Here is a 22076-nt window from a genome sequence, read left to right as displayed (position 1 = left end):
CTTCACGTTGATTTGTGTCGTCTCGTTTTCTGTCAGATGTTTCTGTGATGAGCCCAAAATAACGTGATCAACATTACGGCTTATATGGAGTTAACTGTGCAATAGACCTTTTCTGCTGACTGGGTGAAATGTTGCGGCTGTGTGTGTTCAGTGATGTTAAGGTACCTGGACTGCTTTTTAAAAATGTTGTTGAATTTAACCCTGGAAGCATTTGGTCGTAGCAACTTTTAATGCTACAGTCTGCGATTTTGTACATTTTGGGAATTTTTCTGATATATAGCCATTAATTCTTGAATAGGGCTGTTGCGGTGACCGTATTACCGCCACACCGGTGGTCACGAGTCATGAGGGCAGTCAAATTCCACGTGACCGTTTAGTCACTGTAATTTGTTTTTCTCCAAGCTCTGATGCTGCTGATGGTCATTAGTAGCCTATCAAACTGCCTGGTACCCGGTGCACTATTCTCCCTGTAATCTCTGACATCAATGCAAATGTAATTGAAAATCTAATCGAACTTCATGAGAGACCATGTTATGCAACATGTCTATAGGCTGTGAAATTGCGTGAGAATACAGAGTGATGGCCTCTTAGAAAGCTGATGGGATCCTCTTTTTATAGGCTAGGCCTACTATATTTATTTCTCAACTTTCCTAATATTAAGCACATTGCTTATATTTACAACAGGTCTATAGCCTACCTGTCTGGCATGAAAATAAACCACATGAAAATAAACCACGGGAAAAGAGTCCTCCATTTGCTATTTAAGTGTAGAGAACACATTTTTTTCCCTCTGTTTTGAAACGGGTGCATTATAATGGTCCATTCTAAATCCAAATGAATTTCACACATATTATTTAGTATATATAAAGACTAGATTAAATCAAGAATAGTAGGGCAGTGGTGGAAAAAGTACCCAATTGTCATACTTGAGTAAAAGTTTAATAGAATAATGACCTTAATAGAAAATGACTCAAGTGAAAGTCGCCCAGTACAATACTATTTGAGTAAAAGCATTTTGTTTTAAATATACTGAAGTATCAAAAGTAAAAATCATTCCAAATTTCTTATATTAAGCAAACCAGACGGCACCATTATCTTTTTTTTACGGAGAGATGGGCACGCTGCAACACACACATTTACAAAGTATTGGTGTTTAGTGAGTCCGCCAGATCAGAGGCAGTAGGGCTGACCAGGGATGTTCTCTTGATAAGTGTGTGAATTTGACCATTTTTCCTTTCCTGCTAAGCATTCAAAATGTTAATAGTAGTTTTGGGTGTCAAGGAAAATGTATGGAGTAAAAAGTACATTATTTTCTTCAGGAATGTAGTGAAGTAAAAGTTGACAAATGTATATCAAAAGTAAAGAACAGATACCCCCAAAAAAGACAAGTAGTACTTCAGTATTTTTAAACCACTGCTGATGGGTGACAATATTAGCTTATCACTTGTGAATTATACAATGCCTTCAGAAAGTATTCAAATCCTTTAACCTTTTCCACATTTTGTTACGTTACAGCCTTATTCTAAAATGGATTAAATATTTTTTGTTAATTCTCAGCAATCTACACACAATATCCCATAATGACAAAGTGAAAACAGCTTTTTAGAAATGTTTGCAAATGTATAAATAAAATGTTTGCAAATGTGCAATCTTTGCCATGTAAGAAAGCTAACGTTTAAGTTCCTTGCCCAGAACATGAGAACATATGAAAGCTGGTGGTTCCTTTTAACAAGAGTCTTCAATATTCCCAGGTAAGAAGTTTTAGGTTGTAGTTATTTTAGGAATTATAGGACTATTTCTCTCTCTACCATTTGTATTTCATTAACCTTTGACTATTTGATGTTCTTATAGGCACTTTAGTATTGCCAGTGTAGCAGTATAGCTTCCGTCCCTCTCCTCGCTCCTACCTGGGCTTGAACCAGGAACACAACGACAACAGCCACCCTCAAAGCAGCGTTACCCATCGCTCCACAAAAGCCGCAGCCCTTGCAGAGCAAGGGGAACAACTACTCCAAGTCTCAGAGCGAGTGACGTTTGAAACGCTATTAGCGCGCACCCCGCTAACTAGCTAGCCATTTCACATCGGTTACACGAGCCTAATCTCGGGAGTTGATAGGCTTTTGAAGTCATAAACAGCTGCTGGCAAACGCACGAAAGTGCGGTTTGAATGAATAAGTTACGAGCCTACTGGTGCCTACCATCGCACAGTCAGACTGCCCTATCAAATCATAGACTTAGTTCTAACATGATAATACACAGAAATACGAGCCTTGGGTCATTAATATGGTCGAATCCGGAAACTATCATCTCGAAAACAAGGAGTTTATTCTTTCAGTGAAATACGGAACCGTTCCGTATTTTATCTAACGGGTGGCATCCATAAGTCAAAATATTCCTGTTACTTGCACAACCTTCAATGTTAAGTCATAATTACGTAAAATTCTTGCAAATTAGGCAGCCCAAACTGTTTCATATACACTGACTCTGCGTGCAATGAACGCAAGAGAAGTGAAACAATTTCACCTAGTTAATATTGTCTGCTAACCTGGGTTTCTTTTAGCAAAATATGCAGATTAAAAAATATACGTCTGTGTATTGATTTTAAGGCATTGATGTTTATGGTTAGGTACACATTGGAGCAACGATACGCATCGATTATATGCAACGCAGGACAAGCTAGATAACTACACATGGTTGATGATATTACTAGTTTAACTAGTGATTATGATTGTTTTTTATAAGATAAGTTTAATGCTAGCTAGCAACTTACCTTGATTACTGCATTCGCGTAACAGGCAGTTTCCTCGTGGAGTGCAACGAGAGAGAGGCAGGTCGTTATTGCGTTAGACTAGTTAACTGTATGGTTGCTAGATTGAATCCCCCGAGCAGACAAGGTAAAAATCTGCCGTTCTGCCCCTGAACGAGGTAGTTAACCCACCGTTCCTAGGCCGTCATTGAAAATAATGTGTTCTTAACTGACTTGCCTAGTTAAATAAAGATTTAATAGAGTAAAAAAAATACAGATTTCCGATTGTTATGAACTTGAAATCGGCCCCAGTTAACCCGGCCATTCCTATTAATCGGTCAACTTCTAATGTGAACCCGGTCAAACATCTCAGGAGAGACCTAAAAATAGCTCTGCAGCAACACTCCCCATCCAACCTGACAGAGCTTGAGATGATCTGCAAAGAGGAATGAGAGAAACTCCCCAAATGCTGGTGTGCCAAACTTACCCAAGAAAACTAAAGGCTGTATTCTCTGACAAAGGTGCTTCAACAAAGTACTCAGCAAACGGTCTGAATACTTATGTAAATGTGATATTTCCGTTGTCATTATGGGGTATTGTGTGTAGATTGATGCAAATAAAAACTAATTTTAGAATAAGGTTGTACCATAATAAATTGTGGATAAAGTCAAGGGGTCTTATGATATAAAAAAAAAAATCGTAGTCGCACACCTCATGTAGCCTAGCCCCTATTGGCCTATATGTTTTAATAAGGTTTGTATCACAACTAAAGTGGCCAAATAACTTAAGCACATTAATCCACTTTACCAGTTTTAGATGTATTGTTAGACTGTCCCACTGGATGTCATAAGGTGAATGCACCAATTTGGCATAAGAGCGTGCAAATGACTTAAATGTAAATGTAAATGTAAATGTAAATGTAATCCACTTTACCAGTGGTGTAGAGCTAACTGGCAGTGCATTAGTTTCAAGATAGTTTTCACCATAAAAATGCACCTTTATAATAAAAGCATTAAATGCATAATCACATTTGTGGTCACTTTTGATAATGGTGTTTTCCTGCTAACGGAACATTCACATTTATAGCCTACTGCCCTGTGCGCATAGCTGCACATACATTGTGAAGAAATAGCTTTGTAGTTTATCAACATTTTAAGCTAAAATGCTTTAAAAAGGTTTTTGATGCTAGCGGTTGTATTCATTTGGGATCTATCACATCCCACAACCATCCCAGACTATGTTTGGAATATTTATTTCTCACACAGAATATAATAGGTCAACTTTTGTACTATGGGGGATAGTAGATTGACATAGGCTAATACTTTTGCTGTTCGTTAGGCCTACTCATCTTGTTGGCTGACAAAGGAAATGTGCACCGTTCTGCCAAGATCCTCTTCATTGTCTCTGTATTCACTTGTACCCTGTGAGAAAGACCAGATCACTTGATGGAGAGCTGTTAGTGAGAAGTGCTTCAGAGCAGGCACCACTCAGGGAGAGGAGCTGCAAAAGACATGGATTTTTTTAGGGTGCATTACGACCTCACAAAGAGGAGGCCGCCGTGAAGTGCTTCTCAAATTGTGAATGAGACAAAGTATACATTCTGCGCAAAAAAACTAAGCAGAGCTCATGCCTTTTCAAGCTACTTTTTTCAAATAATCATTAGTCTCATCATGCAGACTTACAATGTATAAAAAATATAAATATATATATATATATAGTCCAACATTTGTAGAACAACTAATGTTACATTAACTTCTTGATGACAGGAGGCAGTATTTGCACGTCTGGATGAAATGCATGCCCAAATTCAACTGCCTGCTACTCATCCCCGGAAGATAAGATATACATAGTATTAGTAGATTTGGATAGAAAACACTCTGAAGTTTCTAAAACTGTTTGAATCATGTCTGAGTATAACATAACTTATGTAGCAGGTGAAACCCAGAGGGATAAACCATTCAGATTGTTTTTTTTTTTAGGTCATTCTCTTTTCAATGGGTTTTCATTGGGAATCCAGATTTCTAAGGGACCTTCTTGCAGTTCCTACCGCTTCCACTGGATGTCACCAGTCTTTAGAAATTGGTTCATCTTTTTCACTTCAAGTGTACTGTTTGTTTGAGGCGCGTGACCAGAAAGGTAGCATCAGTTTATTTTTTCTTCCTGTATTGAACACAGATCATTTGTCTTCAATTTTATCGATTATTTACTTTAAAAAATACTTAGTTATATTACAACAGTAGTTTGAAATGTTTTGGCAAAGTTTACAGGTAACTTTTGAGATTTTGTAGTCACGTTGCGCAAGTTGGAACTGGTGTTTTTCTGGATCAAATGCGCGAAATAAATAGACATTTTGGATATATATCGACTAAATTAATCGAACAAAAGGACGGTTTGTGATGTTTATGGGACATATTGGAGTCCCAACAGAAGTCAAAGATGAGGCATGATTTTTATTTCTGCGTTTTGTGTCGCGCCTGCAGGGTTGAAATATGCTTCTCTCTTTGTTTACGGAGGTGCTATCCTCAGATAATGGCATCGTTTGCTTTTGCCGAAAAGCCTTTTTAAAATCTGACATGCTGGCTGGATTCACAACACGTACGATACAAATTAAAGCTACATGTGTGTGATTTCATGAAAGTTTGATTTTTATAGTAATTTATTTGAATATGGCGCTCTGGCTTTTTGCCAGGTGGGACGCTAGCATCCCACATATCCCAGAGAGGTTAATAACTCTACATGAAGCATGTAGGAGTGCCTGTTTCTTTGTTAACCGCCCAACACTTGTGCTCATTCCCTCAACTTTTGGAGAAAATATTATATTCTTCTAACTATAAAATAACGCCACAGAATTCTAAGATGATATTGTCTGCTAAATGAACTAGTGTAGCCCACAGCCATATAGCATAGCCAGATCAGGACCTAACATAAGGAAAACTCAGTATGCTATTATTTTCTTCTGAAATAGACTACATTTTCTTCATATTATGTTTCTTTAGACCTGTCTAAAATAAATCATGAATTTATTGAATGGTATAGACTATAGCACATGGATTTATTAAATTTAAAATGTAGAAGTTCCAAAGGTCTGCATCAGAGGCTTGTAAGCTGTGGAAGCCAGGTGATGCTCAATGTGTTTGTTAATTAACGGTCAATTATCGTGAGACAGTTATTTGCTTGACAATCACCGGCTGATTTTAAATTTTGTCATCACCCCGGCCTTTATTCTTGAAGAATATAACTTTTTCCACATGAGCTTAGTTCAACACTATTACCCAATCAGAACCTTTCAAAATATACATTAGATAACTTGGTCAGTCTTCATCCATAGCTCTGTCTATTAATGCGAGAGTCTTTCTCCGGCCCCATTCCTCAGGCTTTTACCAAAGTGGCAGGCAGACAGTTGTTGTTATTCAAAGCTTTAAAACATCATTTTTGATCTTCTTGGGGCAACATTAATCTATTCTTGACTAAATATTAAAACTGTACCAACAAATGTTAAATACTGTATATAATATGGTTAATACAGTATCTAGACTTAGTACCATGGGCTATGTCTGAGGTACATGTGTGCTGCTTTGGCTATTGTAATAGTGCGAGGTTAGAACAGTTTCTATTGGGAAAGGGTGTGTGTGACCCATCTGGTATTCAGAGGTGTGACTGTGGTCAGGTCCCGTATGAGGACATGGCCTTTTGGCTTTGTGTCCCTCCACCAATGACTTTGCTAGAGTAACCCACTATCCTCCTCATATTCCGATTCTCTACCCTTCTCCAGAGGTGTTCACTCCCAATCATGCATTGGATTGGTGCAATGAAAGCATTGGATTGATGTGAGCATTTCTGGAAGGAGTTTCCACCATATTCCTCACACCAGTTCATTCCTTTTAAATCCATGAGGGGAGTGTTTAAGTGCACACTTCAGGAGAAGGGTAGAGAATCAGAACGCAGCCGATGTCCCAGAACAACCCCTTTTTTAAAAATGTTATAGTACATTTTTAAAAATGTTATAGTACATTTTTAAACAGGAACACAAATCATACAAACAGGGATCAAGACATCATGATGGTAATGTTGTTTTCTGAATTGATGAAAAGAATGGTCCATGTTTAATTAAACCAGCTCACTAAATGCAGTTGTACCTGTAATTGTTTGATATGCAGATACAACTGTTTCCTTTGGGAACACAGCTACACACACTTCCTACTGTATTGTCAACACTCACTCTCCACCCTGATTATCAAGCCCTCTTTTAATTCATCATTATTGGCAACCTCCATATTTCTTCCCCGTTGACACGAGCCAGACCAACATAGAGACCGCAAAGCTCTGCACTCACCCTTCCTCCTTCCTCTTTGAGTTGTGCTGCCCCTCCCCTCTCAGCTCTTTCTCTGCCTCCTTTGTCCCCCCCCCCCCCCATCTCCCTCCTTTGCCTTCCCACTCTCCCTCTCCTTGAGTCATGCTGTTCCCTCAAGTCCAAACCATAAAAGATGTGGTTGCCAGGCACTGGTCAGCCCATTTAGTAACAAGAGGACCTTGCCAGTCATAGATCTGCCCCCCCCCCCGGAGGACATGCATCGCTGGGGGAATAGGGGATGAAGTGTGTCCGTGGGTATCCGTGTGCGTGCGCAAAGCTGAGACACCAAGGTGTAGTACTGTTGTGTACGACATGATTCAAATTGGCTTGACTATCACAATCACGTCCTGTCTGGTACAATATAAAATCATTATTTTTCCAACAATGGAGGTTTGGAAATGATGTTCCAGATTTGTTCACCAATGACCTAATGCTGGTGTCCTGTTCCCTGGAGGGAGGACTGAACTGACTGCTACTTTGTTTTTCCTCCTTTTCTGAAACATTATCAGTATTGATTCTAATTAGGAAATAAAGTGCAGAGACCGTTGTTTTTGACGAGCAACTTGAGCCACGGGGGGGATCGTGACACTAGGAGAGTATGCATGCTGTGACGTTATTAGGCTCTGTGGGACTAGATGGAGGAGAGTTCTTTTCGCCATGTCCTCTCCCTCCAGGGTAGGACAGTATACTCTGGGGCCTCCCCCACTCAGGGGAGCAGGATCCTGGATCTCTTGAGCCCAGCTTACCCCTTAGTCATCCAGGGCCTAGAAAACCAAACAAATGATTTACTCAGACAGTAATTATCTCCAGCTTAGATGTTACTGCCTGGGTCCATCAACATCACAACAACACCTCTTGTTTAATTAACCTGTAAACACACACACACACTCTGTCTGTTCAGGAAAATGGTGAGGTGGAGATGTTCCTTTAAAAGCCACACAGAGCTACAGGTGCAGCAGATTGCCTTGTCTTCAGAATGCGTTCAGTATTTCCATCAGAGCAATATTTAATGTAAGATGCTGCCCAGTGCCCATTAACTGTAACAGTCATCCCATCCCTCCACCATTCCACACCATTAGCTCCATTCTAATTGGTTAGCATCCATAATGCTGTAATGTACACGACCGGTCAAAAGTTTTAGAACACCTACTCATTCAAGGGATTTTCTTTATTTTTACTATTTTCTACATTGTAGATTAATAGTGAAGACAACACTATGAAATAACACATATGGAATAATGTAGTAAGCAAAAAGATTACTAAACAAATCATGAGTCTAGGGTAAGCTAGTAGTAATTTACCAGTTTAAAAAAATAAAAAAAATAAAAAATAAGATCCATACCATATGGAAAACGGCTCTGCACAGCCATAAGAGACTATTGCTAATTGCTATAGGGCAGGAAGAGAGACTGAAGAGGGCCTTGTCAGCGGCAACTGGGGCCATTTTATAACGATTAACAGCACATTGCTAACAGTGCTGATCTCCAGGCCTAATGTTTTCATCAACTGGTTGTCTTCAGGCTGCAGATGAATGAAGGGCCAGGTCTGCCACTGCACTGACACGGTACGAGGTGACACACCAGATAAACAGCAGGCTATTTATTAGCTGTGTGTAAAGAGACGAGCTCTGAGGTGATAGGTACTGTGTCAGAGTGAAGGGGACTAGAAATGATAGCAAGGCTATTTGTTTGTAGGAAAGGTTGGGACACCTTGGGAAGTAGGAAGTTAGAAGTAGTACTATTTTTGTCTGTGTTCATATTCAAGTGAGGTATACACTGAGTGTACAAAACATTAGTCTCTTTCCATGACAGACTGACCCGGCGAATCTAGGTGAAAGCCTGACTTTGACTGACAGTGAAAAAAACACGACACATAGGTCAGATTTCAGGTATACATTCAGGTGCATCCTATTTCCATTGATCATCCTTGAGATGTTTCTACCACTTGATTGCAGTCCATCCATGGTAAATTGATTGGACATGATTTGGAAAGGCACACACCTGTCTCTATGAGGTCCCCCAATTGACAGTACATGTCAGAGCAAAAACCAAGACATGAGGTTGAAGGAATTGTCCATAGAGCTCCGAGACAAGATTGTGTTGGCACAGATCTGGGGGAAGGGTACCAAAACATTTCTGCAGCATTGAAGGTCCACAAGAACACAGTTGCCTCCATCATTCTTAAGTGGAAGAGGTTTGAAACCACCAAGGCTCTTCCTAGAGCTGGCCGCCCAGCCTAACTGAACAATTGAGGTAGAAGGGCCTTGGTCAGGGATGTGACCAAGAATCCGATGGTCACTCTTACAGTGCTCTCGAGTTCCTCTGTGGTGATGGAATAACTTTCCAGAAGGACAACCATCACTGCAGCACTCCACCAAATCAGGCTTTAATGTTAGTTGCAAGACAGAAGCCACTCCTCGGCAAAGGCACATGTCAGCCCGCTTGGAGTTTGCCAAAAGACACCTAAAGAATCTTCGACCTTGAGAAACAAGATTCTCTGGTCTGATGAAACCATGATTGAACTCTTTGGCCTGAATGCCAATCGTTACATCTGGAGGAAACCTGGCACCAGCCCAACGGTGAAGCATGGTGGTGGCAGCATCATGCTGTGGGGGTGCTTTTCAGCAATCAAGACTGGGAGACTAGTCAGGATCAAGGTGAAGGGTGCAAAGTACAGATATCTTTGATGAAAACCTGCTCCAGAGCACTCAGGACCTCAGACTTGGGTCAAGGTTCACCTTCCAACAGGACAACGACTCTAAGCACACAGCCAAGACAACGCAGGAGTCTCTGATTCTCTTTGAGTGACCCAGCCAGAGCCCATATTTGAACCCGGTTGAACATCTCTGGAAAGACCTGAAAATAGCTGTGCAGCAACACTCCCCATATGACCTGATAGAGCTTGAGGATCTGCAGAGAACAATGGGAGAAACTCCTCTAACGCAAGTGTGCAAAGCTTGTAGCGTCATACCCAAGAAGACTCGAGACTGTAATTGCTGCCAAAGGTGCTTCAACAAAGTACTGTGTAAAGGGTCTGAATACTTGTGTAAATGTGATATTTCTGTTCTGTTTTTTAAAAATAAATTAGCAAACATTTCTAAACTTTGAAGATTGATGAGGGGGGAAAACGATTTTAATACATTTTAGAATGAGACTGTAACCTAACAACATGTGGAAAACTTCAAGGGGTCTAAATACTTTCCGAAGGCACTATAGGTGACACAACAGCTGTCATAAACATCCCATCAAATCATATGGCCTTATGACCCCAACCGTGACCTGGGACGTATTCAGTAGTTCCTCATCCTAACTCAAGATGCACAAAAGCAACTCTGTTTTCTTGTTAATCATAACTTCATACATTGAAGTCAATGGGAAATTGGAATTAAGGCCCACCACATAAATCAAAGTTAAGGATTTCAGCCCATAGGCTCTGTTAGCCGGGGTGCTGCTGGGGATTGATGGATGGAGGGAGGAAGTGGATCCCAGCGCATCCCGCCCAGGGACCTGATCAGGATTCTGGCCAGCTTGGCACCAATTGTTGCCACCCTGACTCCCAGAGATATGTGGAGGAGCTCAAGTTAATCGATCTCCCCCATGTCAACACACTGCTGCTGCCTCACCACAGAAACTAACCATCTCTTTCTTCTCTGATTCTCTCTCCCTCTCTACAGCTCAGACCGGCTGATGGATGACACAATAAGGTAAGCCTAATGCAGACAGACGTTATCTCTCTCTCTCTCTCTCTCTCTCTCTCTCTCCCTCACACACACACACACACACACACACACACACACACACACACACACACACACACACACACACACACACACACACACACACACACACACACACACACACACACACACACACACACACACACACACACACACACACACACACACACACACACACACACACACACACACACACAGCATATGTTTTACTATTCTTGTGGGCACCTAAAATGCATTTCCATTCAAAATCCTATTTTCCCTAACCCCCTAACCTAAGTCTAAAATAGGCTTTGTCCTCGTGGGGACCTGGGAAATGTCTCCATGAGGGATAATTTTTGTTTTACTATCCTTGTTGGGACTTTAGGGGATTGTTACACACACACTACTGTACTCCCTAGTGTGCACTTTTTTGTTGTCTTTAAACTGGTAGCTACACTGGACATTAGACATCTCCATGGGCATGAGGTGAAGTCTCTCTAAAGAGTCCAGTACAGAGACCCTAGTGATCCTGACAGATCAGATGGTGACCTTGGTCAGTGTGGAGCTCCTTGCCTCTGACCCCACCTCTTAACATCCACTCTGTGACACCATTTAGATGCGATTACACCATTAGAGATGGAGACAAGAACAGCTTTCAGGCCTAAGTGGGTTGATATGGTCAAGCAAAGTTTGAAGAGAGAGGAAGTGGGCTATGCATCTATCCCTCCCACCATCTCAGCCTCCCTATTGCCTCTATCCCTCCCTATTGCCTCTATCATTCCCACCATCTCAGCCTCCCTGTTGCCTCTATCCCTCCCACCATCTCAGCCTCCCTATTGCCTCTATCCCTCCCTATTGCCTCTATCATTCCCACCATCTCAGCCTCCCTGTTGCCTCTATCCCTCCCACCATCTCAGCCTCCCTATTGCCTCTATCCCTCCCACCATCTCAGCCTCCCTGTTGCCTCTATCCCTCCCACCATCTCAGCCTCCCTGTTGCCTCTATCCCTCCCACCATCTCAGCCTCCCTATTGCCTCTATCCCTCCCTATTGCCTCTATCCCTCCCACCATCTCAGCCTCCCTGTTGCCTCTATCCCTCCCACCATCTCAGCCTCCCTGTTGCCTCTATCCCTCCCACCATCTCAGCCTCCCTGTTGCCTCTATCCCTCCCACCATCTCAGCCTCCCTATTGCTTCTATCCCTCCCACCATCTCAGCCTCCCTATTGCTTCTATCCCTCCCACCATCTCAGCCTCCCATGTTGCCTCTATCCCTCCCACCATCTCAGCCTCCCATGTTGCCTCTATCCCTCCGATCATCTCAGCCTCCCTGTTGCCTTTCCCCTCCGATCATCTCAGCCTCCCTGTTGCCTCTATCCCTCCCACCATCTCAGCCTCCCTGTTGCCTCTATCCCTCCCATCATCTCAGCCTCCCTGTTTGTTCTATCCCTCCCACCATCTACTGGCACAGGTGCTTCATTAAGTGGATTTGTGGGCCGTGCAGTACCTCTTCCTGTCCAGCTCCTCTTCCTGTCCAGCCCCCTTTCCCTCACCGACCCGAGTCTCCCTCACTCTTCCCTCTTGTTTTAGCCAAGCAGAAAATTACACTGGATGAGAAAGCCACGATTATTACCGGTTCCCTCCCCGTCTTGAACACGCCTAACAAGACAAATCCACGCACACTGCCAGAAGATAATGAAGCGTATTTTTTTCTCCTGATTAGTTTTTTATGTTATTATGCCCTGTGGGGATGAGGAGGGTTGAGCTATGATTCATTTATGTGAATTAATATGCATTGGGCTTTAAGACCCAGGTTGGAAATAAAAATCGACAATGTTTTGAGAGGAACAGTTGGGACTCCAGTGACCGAAGCAGAAAGAAAAGAGTGCGATTTTCACAGCACAGAAATGCTGTTTTTGGTAGTTAAAGTAACATATTCATATTAAGCTCTGTCAAATTGGGGTTAGACTGGAGAGAATTGGTCTCAATATACTTATCTGTAAACCCCACAGTGACTTTACTTTAGATGCTAACGGTGATGAGCTGAATTAGTTTAGCATTGAGCTGGTTTTCAGACGGGTCGAGTCAGAGTGTGTGTGTGCTTTAGCCTCACCCCTATCAGATAGCAGCTCTGATTGCCAGCGCGTTAGCGTAGCGCTAATGCTGGCCCAGTGGTAGCCAGCAGCGTTGGGCTATGGGAAGAGAGGCGACTGGTCTTCCCCTCTGACTCTGGAGAACATGATATATGAGCTAGATCCTTGGCATAGGGACTGATTGTCCCCTCAGCAACACCCTACGAGGTGTTAGGCTGTCAGCAGCTGGCAGCGATGAAGATTAGACAACACACACATACATGCTTATTCAAACATGTACTACAAATGGTAAACTACCACACTTTCTCAAACACCTTCGCTCCCACACACTCAACACACAGTGCACCCACATCCTTACATGGTGAGGAAGTTTCCACATCACAGCTATTTAATCTTCCAATGACAAGGCAGCACTCAGTTGAAGGAGATGGGAGAACATTAAGTGCTTGATGTCCATGTACACCGAAGCACACCACAAGATCTGAAATCAGCTAGAGCCCTCAGGCTTTGTTCCAGGCCTCATGCCTTATAAGAAAATAACCGCGCTAACAGAAATGTACTATATCTGAACTGAGATGCAAGATCTGAAATTAGCTAGTGTCCTCAGGCTTTGTTCCAGGCTTTACATTGTTGAAGGAAATGGACTCTTAACTGAATGGTACCGCCTCTGATGGTGCATTTAGTCTCTTCAGACTAAATTACAGTTACCATGTGAAAGCTACTATTTTCTTTTCTCAAATGAGATTGTATATCTGCTGTCTTGAGATGTCTGGGGAAAACCATATCTAACAGAGGGTTGTTCTCTGAAGCTTTTTTTGCTATGAAGTGTGTGTCTGTGTACAGTGCCTTCGGAAAGTACTTTATCCACATTTGGTTAGGCTACAGCCTTATTCTAAAATTGATTAAATAGATTTTTTCCACTCATCAATCTACACAAAATACCCCATAATGAGAAGGAAAACATTTTTTTGTAGAACTTTTACTAATTAATATTTTAGTATTCAGACCCTTTACGCAGTACTTTGTTGAAACACCTTTGGCAGCGATTACAGCCTCTAGTCTTCTTGGGTATGGCGCTACAAGCTTTGCACACCTGTATTTGGGTAGTTTCTCCCATTCTTCTCTGCAGATCCTCTCAAGCACTAAGCTTTGTCAGGTTGGATTGGGAGCGTTGCTGCACCGCTATTTTCAGGTATCTCCAGAGATGTTTCATCGGATTTAAGTCTGGGCTCTGACTGGGCCATACAGACATTCAGAGACTTGTCCCGAAGCCACTCCTGCGTTGTCTTGGCTATGCGCTTAGGGGTGTCATGTCGGAAGGTGAACTTTCATCCCAATCTGATGTCCTGAGAGCTCTGGATCAGGTTTTCGTCAAGGAACTCTGTACTTTTCTCTGTTTATCATCCCCACAGCATGATTCTGCCACCACCTTGCTTTACCTTAGGGATTAGAGGTCGACCGATTAATCGGAATGGCCCATTTAAAACGTTTAACGGGTGAAGTAGTATTTAACAAATGCATTCGTGAAAAAAGCACTGTCGTTGCACCAATGTGTACCTAACCATAAACATCAATGTCTTTCTTAAAATCAATATACAAGTATATATTTTTAAACCTGCATATTTAGTTAATATTGCCTGCTAACATCAATTTCTTTTAACTAGGGAAATTGCCACTTCTCTTGCGTTCAGTTCATGCAGAGTCAGGGTATATGCAGAAGTTTCGGCTGCCTAGCTCGTTGCGAACTGTGTGAAGACCATTTCTTCCTAACGAAGACCGTAATTAATTTGCCATAATTGTAAATAATTATGACATAACATTGAAGGTTGTGCAATGAAACAGCAATATTTAGACTTAGGGATGCCACCCGTTAGATAAATTACGCAACGGTTCCGTATTTCACTGAAAGAATAAACGTTTTGTTTTCGAAATGATAGTTTCCGGATTTTACCATATTAATGACCTAATGGGTATTTCTGTGTTATAATTAAGTCTATGATTTGATAGAGCAGTCTGACTGAGCGGTGGTAGGCAGCAGCAGGCTCGTAAGCATTCATTCAAACGGCACTTTCCTGCATTTGCCAGCAGCTCTTCGCTGTGCTTCAAGCATTGCGCTGTTTATATTTATTTATTTATTTCACCTTTATTTAACCAGGTAGGCAAGTTGAGAACAAGTTCTCATTTACAATTGCGACCTGGCCAAGATAAAGCAAAGCAGTTCGATGCAAACAACGACAGAGTTACACATGGAGTAAAACAAACATACAGTCAATAATACAGTATAAACAAGTCTATATACGATGTGAGCAAATGAGGTGAGATAAGGGAGGTAAAGGCAAAAAAAAGGCCATGGTGGCAAAATAAATACAATATAGCAAGTAAAACACTGGAATGGTAGATTTGCAGTGGAAGAATGTGCAAAGTAGAAATAAAAATAATGGTGTGCAAAGGAGCAAAATAAATAAATAATATCAATAGAGTAGGGAAAGAGGTAGTTGTTTGGGCTAAATTATAGGTGGGCTATGTATAGGTGCAGTAATCTGTGAGATGCTCTGACAGTTGGTGCTTAAAGCAAGTGAGGGAAATACGGAAAAAAATAGTCCGATAGCTCTATTCAGATAACAGCCGATAAGACGGCTAACGATTAGCGGACCGCAGATGGGCGTTCAGGTAACGTCACGACGGAGGAGCCAGTCGGATAACTCCCTCTGGTAGATAACGTCGATAGTCCAGTTGTGAAGGCCCGGTGGGGCTCCGCGTTGGCAGTAAAACGGGTCCGGATAGGTGATTATAGCCCAGGAGTGACTGATGGAACTCTTCAGCTGGCTAGCTCTGGAATAATTGATGTTTGCTCCGGAATTGACGAAAGTCGATAGTCACACGGATAGCAGCTAGCTAGCTGCGAGATCCAGGTATAAATGTCCAGAGTTAGCGGGTGAAATCCGGGGACATGGAGAGAAAAATAGGTCCGGTATGTTCCGGTCCGAGCCGCGCCGTACCAAACTGGCGATAGATTTTCGAGCTAAAGAATAGCTGATGACCACAAACCATGGTTAGCTGAATACTAACGATTAGCCAGTTAACTAGCTTCTGGCTAGCTTCTGGATTAGCTTCTGGTTAGCTTCTATGGAGGATTACAGATTTGAGGTAAATAATACTTTCTTTCTTTTTTAAAGATAAATTGGTGAGGCGGATTGCAGGAGAGTGTTTTGAAGATGAGTTTATGGAAAATAAAAAATAGATATATAAAAAGGTATGCGAAGAAAGTTGTAAATATATATACGGGACACGACAAGACGAGGACAAAAGACGTCTGAACTGCTATGCCATCTTGGAGTGTTTTATGTTTGACTATCAACTCCAGAGATTAGGCTGGCAATACTATAGTGCCTATAAGAACATCCAATAGTCAAAGGTATATGAAATACAAATGGTATAGAGTGAAATAGTCCTATAATTCCTATAAGAACTACAACCTAAAAACCTCTTACCTGGGAATGTTGAAGACTCATGTTAAAAGGAACCACCAGGTTCCACATGTTCTAATGGTCTGAGCAAGTAACTTAAATGTTTGCTTTTTTACATGGCACATATTGCACTTTTACTTTCTTCTCCAACACTGTGTTTTTGCATTATTTAAACCAAATTGACCATGTTTCATTATTTATTTGAGACTAAATTGATTTTATTGATGTATTATATTAAGTTCAAATAAGTTTTCTTTCAGTATTGTTGTAATTATTATAAATATATATATTTATTTTTAAATATCGGCCGATTTAATCGGGATAGGCTTTATTTTGGTCCTCCAATAATCGGTATCGGTCGACCTCTAGTAGGGATGGTGCCAGTTTCCTCCAGACGTGACGCTTGGCCATATGATTTGATGGGATTGCTTATGACAGCTGTTGTCACCTACAGTGCCTTCGGAAAGTATTCAGACCCCTTGACTTTTTCCATATTTTGTTAGGTTAGTCTCATTCTAAAATGGATTAAATAGTTTTTTCCCCCTCATCAATCTACACACAAAGTTTAGAAATGTTTGCTAATTTATAAAACATAACAGAAATATCACATTTACGCAAGTATTCAGACCTTTTTGTTGAAGCACCTTTGGCAGAATTACAGTCTCGAGTCTTGTGTATGACGCTACAAGCTTTGCACACTTGCATTAGAGGAGTTTCTCCCATTGTTCTCTGCAGATCCTCAAGCTCTGTCAGGTCATATGGGGAGTGTTGCTGCACAGCTATTTTCAGGTCTCTCCAGAGATGTTCAACCGGGTTCAAATATGGGCTCTGGCTGGGTCACTCGAAAGAGAATCAAGCTCCTGTGTTGTCTTTGCTGTGTGCTTAGGGTCGTTGTCCTGTTGGAAGGTGAACCTTTATCCAAGCCTGAGTGCTCTGGAGCAGGTTTTCATCAATGATCTCTCTGTACTTGGCGCCCCTTGCCTCGATCCTGACAAGTTTCCCAGTCTCGATTGCTGAAAAGCACCCCCACAGCATGATGCTGCAACCACCGTGCTGTGGGGGTGGTGCCAGGGTTCCTCCAGACTTTACGCTTGGCATTCAGGCCATAGAGTTTGTGACGACCCTCCCACTCTGTCTGCCGTATTCTCTCTTCGTTCTTGTTTCCTTATTTAGGATGCCGGTGGGCGGAGTTGGGAGGGCGTCAGTTACATGGGAATCACCTGGGCCCGGTGTGTCCCAGGATAAATACACCACTTCCCCATTCATGGAGGAGACTCTCTCCATGCAGACATCTTTATGGATTTTGTTGTGTTTCTTGGTGGCCTTTTGGTTGTTTGCTTTGGCACCTTTCAACACCCTGCATGATCACATTAATGCATGAAAAACAATCACTTACACTACTGATTACTGATTACACACACCATTGTATATTATACTTAGTTACTTATCTAATACTCCTGAAAAAATATATTTGGGAAACACTGTGCTACACTACACGCCTCAGTGTATCTCTGCGCTAATATCCACAGGGCCTCAGACTCGTCTCCCCCAGTATTTCTCTCTCTGCATTCTAAATTAATGTGATAGTTCTCCTCCCCCTCTAATGGGTTTCTCTGCCTCCACCCGCCTTCTGTCTGTCACGGTAGTTGCACTTTGGTTACCACACACACACACAATCGTGCCTCGTACTTTCTGCTAGAGAAAAGCTGTTTGATAACAAGCCTTACAGGTGTGATATTGTAGTGTTGCCTATACTCTGGATTGGAGAAAAGCTGTTTTATAACAAAGCAGAAGATTTACAGGTGTGATATTGTAGTGTTGCCTATACTCTGGATTGGAGAAAAGCTGTTTTATAACAAAGCAGAAGATTTACAGGGGTGATATTGTAGGGTGGGTTACCTCTCCCCTAATTTAACCTGTGTTTGTCACCTCTTCCTCTTCTCTTCCTGCAGTATTGCCATGGCGACCAAGGAGAACATGACATCCCAGAGAGGGCTGTTGAAGTCCATACACAGCAGGGTCAACACTCTGGCCAGTATCCTTTACAACACCTAGCAAACTTTATGCACATTGGAGATTCTCCATTAAACATCATGTTTAGGACTGGGCTTAAAATGTGTCTGGGAAGCCAACCCTATGTTCATATCTGTTTGAGAAAAAACAAATTCACAAATACCTATTTAGGTATTTAATCTGACAAGAAATTCTAGAGATTGTCCAGTTGTGTGTTTTAAACAACTTTTATTTGATCATAATTGTCCTTTAATGCCACGTAGATATTTTTATCCAAAGAAATTTACAGAAGTGAGTTAATGTGAATTGATCCCCGCAGGAACTGAACCCACGACCGTGGCGTTGTTAGCGCAACGCTCTTACTCATTAGGTCCTCTATTTTACCGTACTATTACCTCCTGTGAGCTGCAACCAGACACAATACAGCTCTAGAGTCCCTTAACCCCTCTAGGGTATGTGGGACTCTAGCGTCCCACCTGGCCAACATCCAGTGAGATTTCAGAGCACCAAATTTAAAAAAAAGAGTCATTATAAAAATTCAGAAAACAAAACATATTTTACATAGGTTTAAAGATTAACTTCTTGTGAATCCAACCACGGTGTCAGATTTTTTAAATGCTTTACGGCTAAAGCATACCTTACTATTATTTGAGAACATAGCCCAGCAGACAAATCATTACAAACAGTAGACAGCCAAGTAGAAGAGTTACACAAGTCAGAAATAGAGAAAATGAATCCCTTTCCTTTGATCTTCATATGGTTGCACTCAGAAGACATTCATTTACTCAATAAATGTTCCTTTTGTTCGATAGTCTCTTTATATCCAAAAAACTCTTGTTTTGTTTGTGTTTTCTTCAGTAATCCACAGGCTCAAACACAGTCAAAACAGGCAGACAAAAAATAATTGTATCCGTAAACGTCATAGAAACATGTCAAACAATGTTTATATTCAATCCTCAGGCCGGTTTTAGCCTAAATTATCTATAATATTTCAAACGGACAATAACGTCGTCAATATAAAAGGTAAACAAGAAAGGCACTCTCGGGATTGCGCATGAAAAAGCTCTGTGACACGTCAGGGTATCAGAATACAAGCCTGAAACTATTTCTAAAGACTGTTGACATCTAGTGGAAGGCATAGGAACTGCAATTTGAGTCCTAACTCGATGGATACTGTAATGGCATTGAATAGAAAACTACACACACAAAAAAAACTACTTCCTGAATGGATTTTTCTCAGGTGTTCACCTGCCAAATCAGTTCTGTTATACTCAAACACTATTTTAACAGTTTTTTAAAACTTTAGTGTTTTCTATCCAAATCTACCAGTTATATGCATATCATATCTTCTGGGGCCGAGTAGCAGGCCGTTTAATCTGGGCATGCTTTTCATCCAAAATTCTGAATGCTGCCCCCTACCCTAGAGAAGTTAAACAATTCATGCCATAGTGACTGTTGGTTTACGTTACGAATCCTAACTGTTTAATAGGGTGGCAGCAGGTAGCCAAGTGGTTAGAGGGCATTAAGCCAGTAACCGAAAGGTTGCTGGATCGAATCCCCGAGCTGACAAGGTAAAAATCTGTCATTCTGCCATTGAAAAAGGCAGGTAACCCACTGTTCCCCGGTAGGCCATCATTGTAAATAAGAATTTGTCCTTAACTGACTTGCCTAGTAAACTAAAGGTTCAATTAATATATATATATATATATATAAGCCCAATGAGCATGCTCCAAGATTAGTTTGTATTGTTATCAAACACATCTATCCCAGCGAGATTTAAAGACCTCCTCCAGTGGTTTTTGAACTTTTCCTGTTGAAAAGTGATATCGCAAGTATAAATGTAGTGTAGTACAAGTCATCTAAATTTCAAGGAGTAGGACATTCAATGACTTGGTCTGATGGGAATGTGTGATGTCATCGGCCTCCCCCTTGCTTGAAAAGCAAAAGAGGAAAGCTTCCCCACCCCCACTTGTGCCATGTCATGACATACCTGGACCACCTATTGAGATGTGCCTTTTGTTAAGTAAATCAGGTGTTACATGAGGTGAAAAGGAGACTGGAGTGCCACTTTAATGGGAGCTTGATTCTGCCTGGTATCTTCTTTTTGCTCTGAGCATGGTTGTCAGGCCTTCCAACCGGGCGATACAATATATTCCTCACACGGGGCACCAACACCAGCCTCTTCAGGGGAGAAATTCCTATTGATTCTAAGGAAATATCTGAGCATGCGGAGCAGTTTGATCCATTCTGGTCCATTTAACTGACTGGGGGGGATTGAGGGCTTAAATTGCTCCATTCCTCACTCCTGCTAGGGTTCTATGAACAACATATTGGATCATATTTCACTTTGCTGTCAAAAGAAAAGATCAGTTGCCTGTTTCAGAAATACAATTTCAGAACAGACCAAAAATATTAGCAATGACATCAGAAAAGCAGGCAATTCGACTTTTTTAGATTCTAATTAACGATTAAGGCCAGAGGGGGTGTGGTATATGCCCAATATACCACAGCTAAGGGCTGTTCTTCTGTATGACACAACGCAGATACAGCCCGTAGCCAAGGTATATTGGCCATATACCACAAACCTCAAAGGTGCCTTATTTCTATTAGAAACTGGTTACCAAAGTAATTAGAGCAGTACAAATAAATGTTTTGTCATTAACTGTTTTATATTATGGATTTCAGCATTCAGGTCTCAAACTACCCAGTTTATAATTCCAATGTAATGATTTTCTGAACATACTTGTAATAAGAGGTGGTTGGCACTTGGTTCTGTTTCCCTTAACTTCCTCCTCCAGATCGTTTCCCAGCCATCAACAACCTCATCCAGCGAATCAACCTGCGGAAGAGGCGGGACTCCCTAATCCTGGGTGCAGTCATCGGCGTCTGCACCATCCTCCTGCTGCTCTACGCCTTCCACTGATGACGGACAGACCGGTCGAACAATCGTTACTCTGCGTTTGTAACATCGGAATCAGGACTCTGGAGAATGGGCTTGAGTGATTGGAGGCTACTGAGCAGACGGACAGATAGACCAACACCCTCTTGGCCCAATCGGTTAACAGGATTGATCAAAGCCATCATGGACTACCTGATTTGTATTTAGCAGTGAGGGAAGAAGGAGATGGGGAGATGGAGCAGCATCTTTTTGTTTAGTTTTTCTATCAAAAGTGAATGTGCTGTTCAACTCTGGTTAAGGGAACGGAGACCAAATGTACTAATATGACTAGATTTTAAAGAATTATATATATAAAAAAACACTTGCTTAAATGAGGAGTTAAAGGCTCTGAAGACAGATTGCGGATACGAAAGAGAGGACTGTTTTGCTGTTAATTTCTGAGGTGGATGGATTTTTAGTTGAATGGTTGTTTTTTAGTGGCGGGAGATTCGGGAGGTTTATCATCATGGGCTGTACAATGTGCATTATTAATAAATTATTAATATACAGTATGTGATACTAGGCACTTAACATTTTATTTTTCAATATATTTTTGGAACTTCGACATGTATTGAGAAATTATATTTTTCATTGAAGGCCATTGATTCAACTCTAGTGCTGCAAATACCATTATTCTGTTGTGCTGCATGGATGACTTCATAATCACTGTAGTACTTTAAACAATGGCCCACATACAGGTGTATGGTTAAACCTCTTCTTTCATTACGTGCTTCCCTCAACTTACTTATTATGCC

At 41.5% G+C, this 22076-nt stretch overlaps 1 protein-coding gene across 2 annotated transcripts in view; it reads left to right on the top strand.

Moving 5' to 3' along the window:
- Positions 1 to 21833, top strand: part of LOC123992799 (Golgi SNAP receptor complex member 1-like) — a 43436-nt gene extending 21603 nt beyond the window's left edge. For both annotated transcript variants that reach the window (XM_046294321.1, XM_046294322.1), the window contains exons 7-9: positions 10771 to 10800; positions 18323 to 18405; positions 21182 to 21833. In XM_046294321.1, coding sequence (XP_046150277.1) covers positions 10771 to 10800; positions 18323 to 18405; positions 21182 to 21306 — 238 coding nt within the window. In that variant the 3' untranslated portion in view covers positions 21307 to 21833. The remainder of the gene's footprint in view (positions 1 to 10770; positions 10801 to 18322; positions 18406 to 21181) is intronic.
- The last annotated feature ends 243 nt before the right edge of the window (positions 21834 to 22076 follow it).

The sequence above is a fragment of the Oncorhynchus gorbuscha genome, linkage group LG13 (genome assembly GCF_021184085.1).
Source record: "Oncorhynchus gorbuscha isolate QuinsamMale2020 ecotype Even-year linkage group LG13, OgorEven_v1.0, whole genome shotgun sequence".
NCBI lineage: Eukaryota > Metazoa > Chordata > Actinopteri > Salmoniformes > Salmonidae > Oncorhynchus > Oncorhynchus gorbuscha.
The sequence above is the reverse complement of the archived record's forward strand: the minus strand, read 5'-3'. Positions and strand labels throughout refer to the sequence as shown.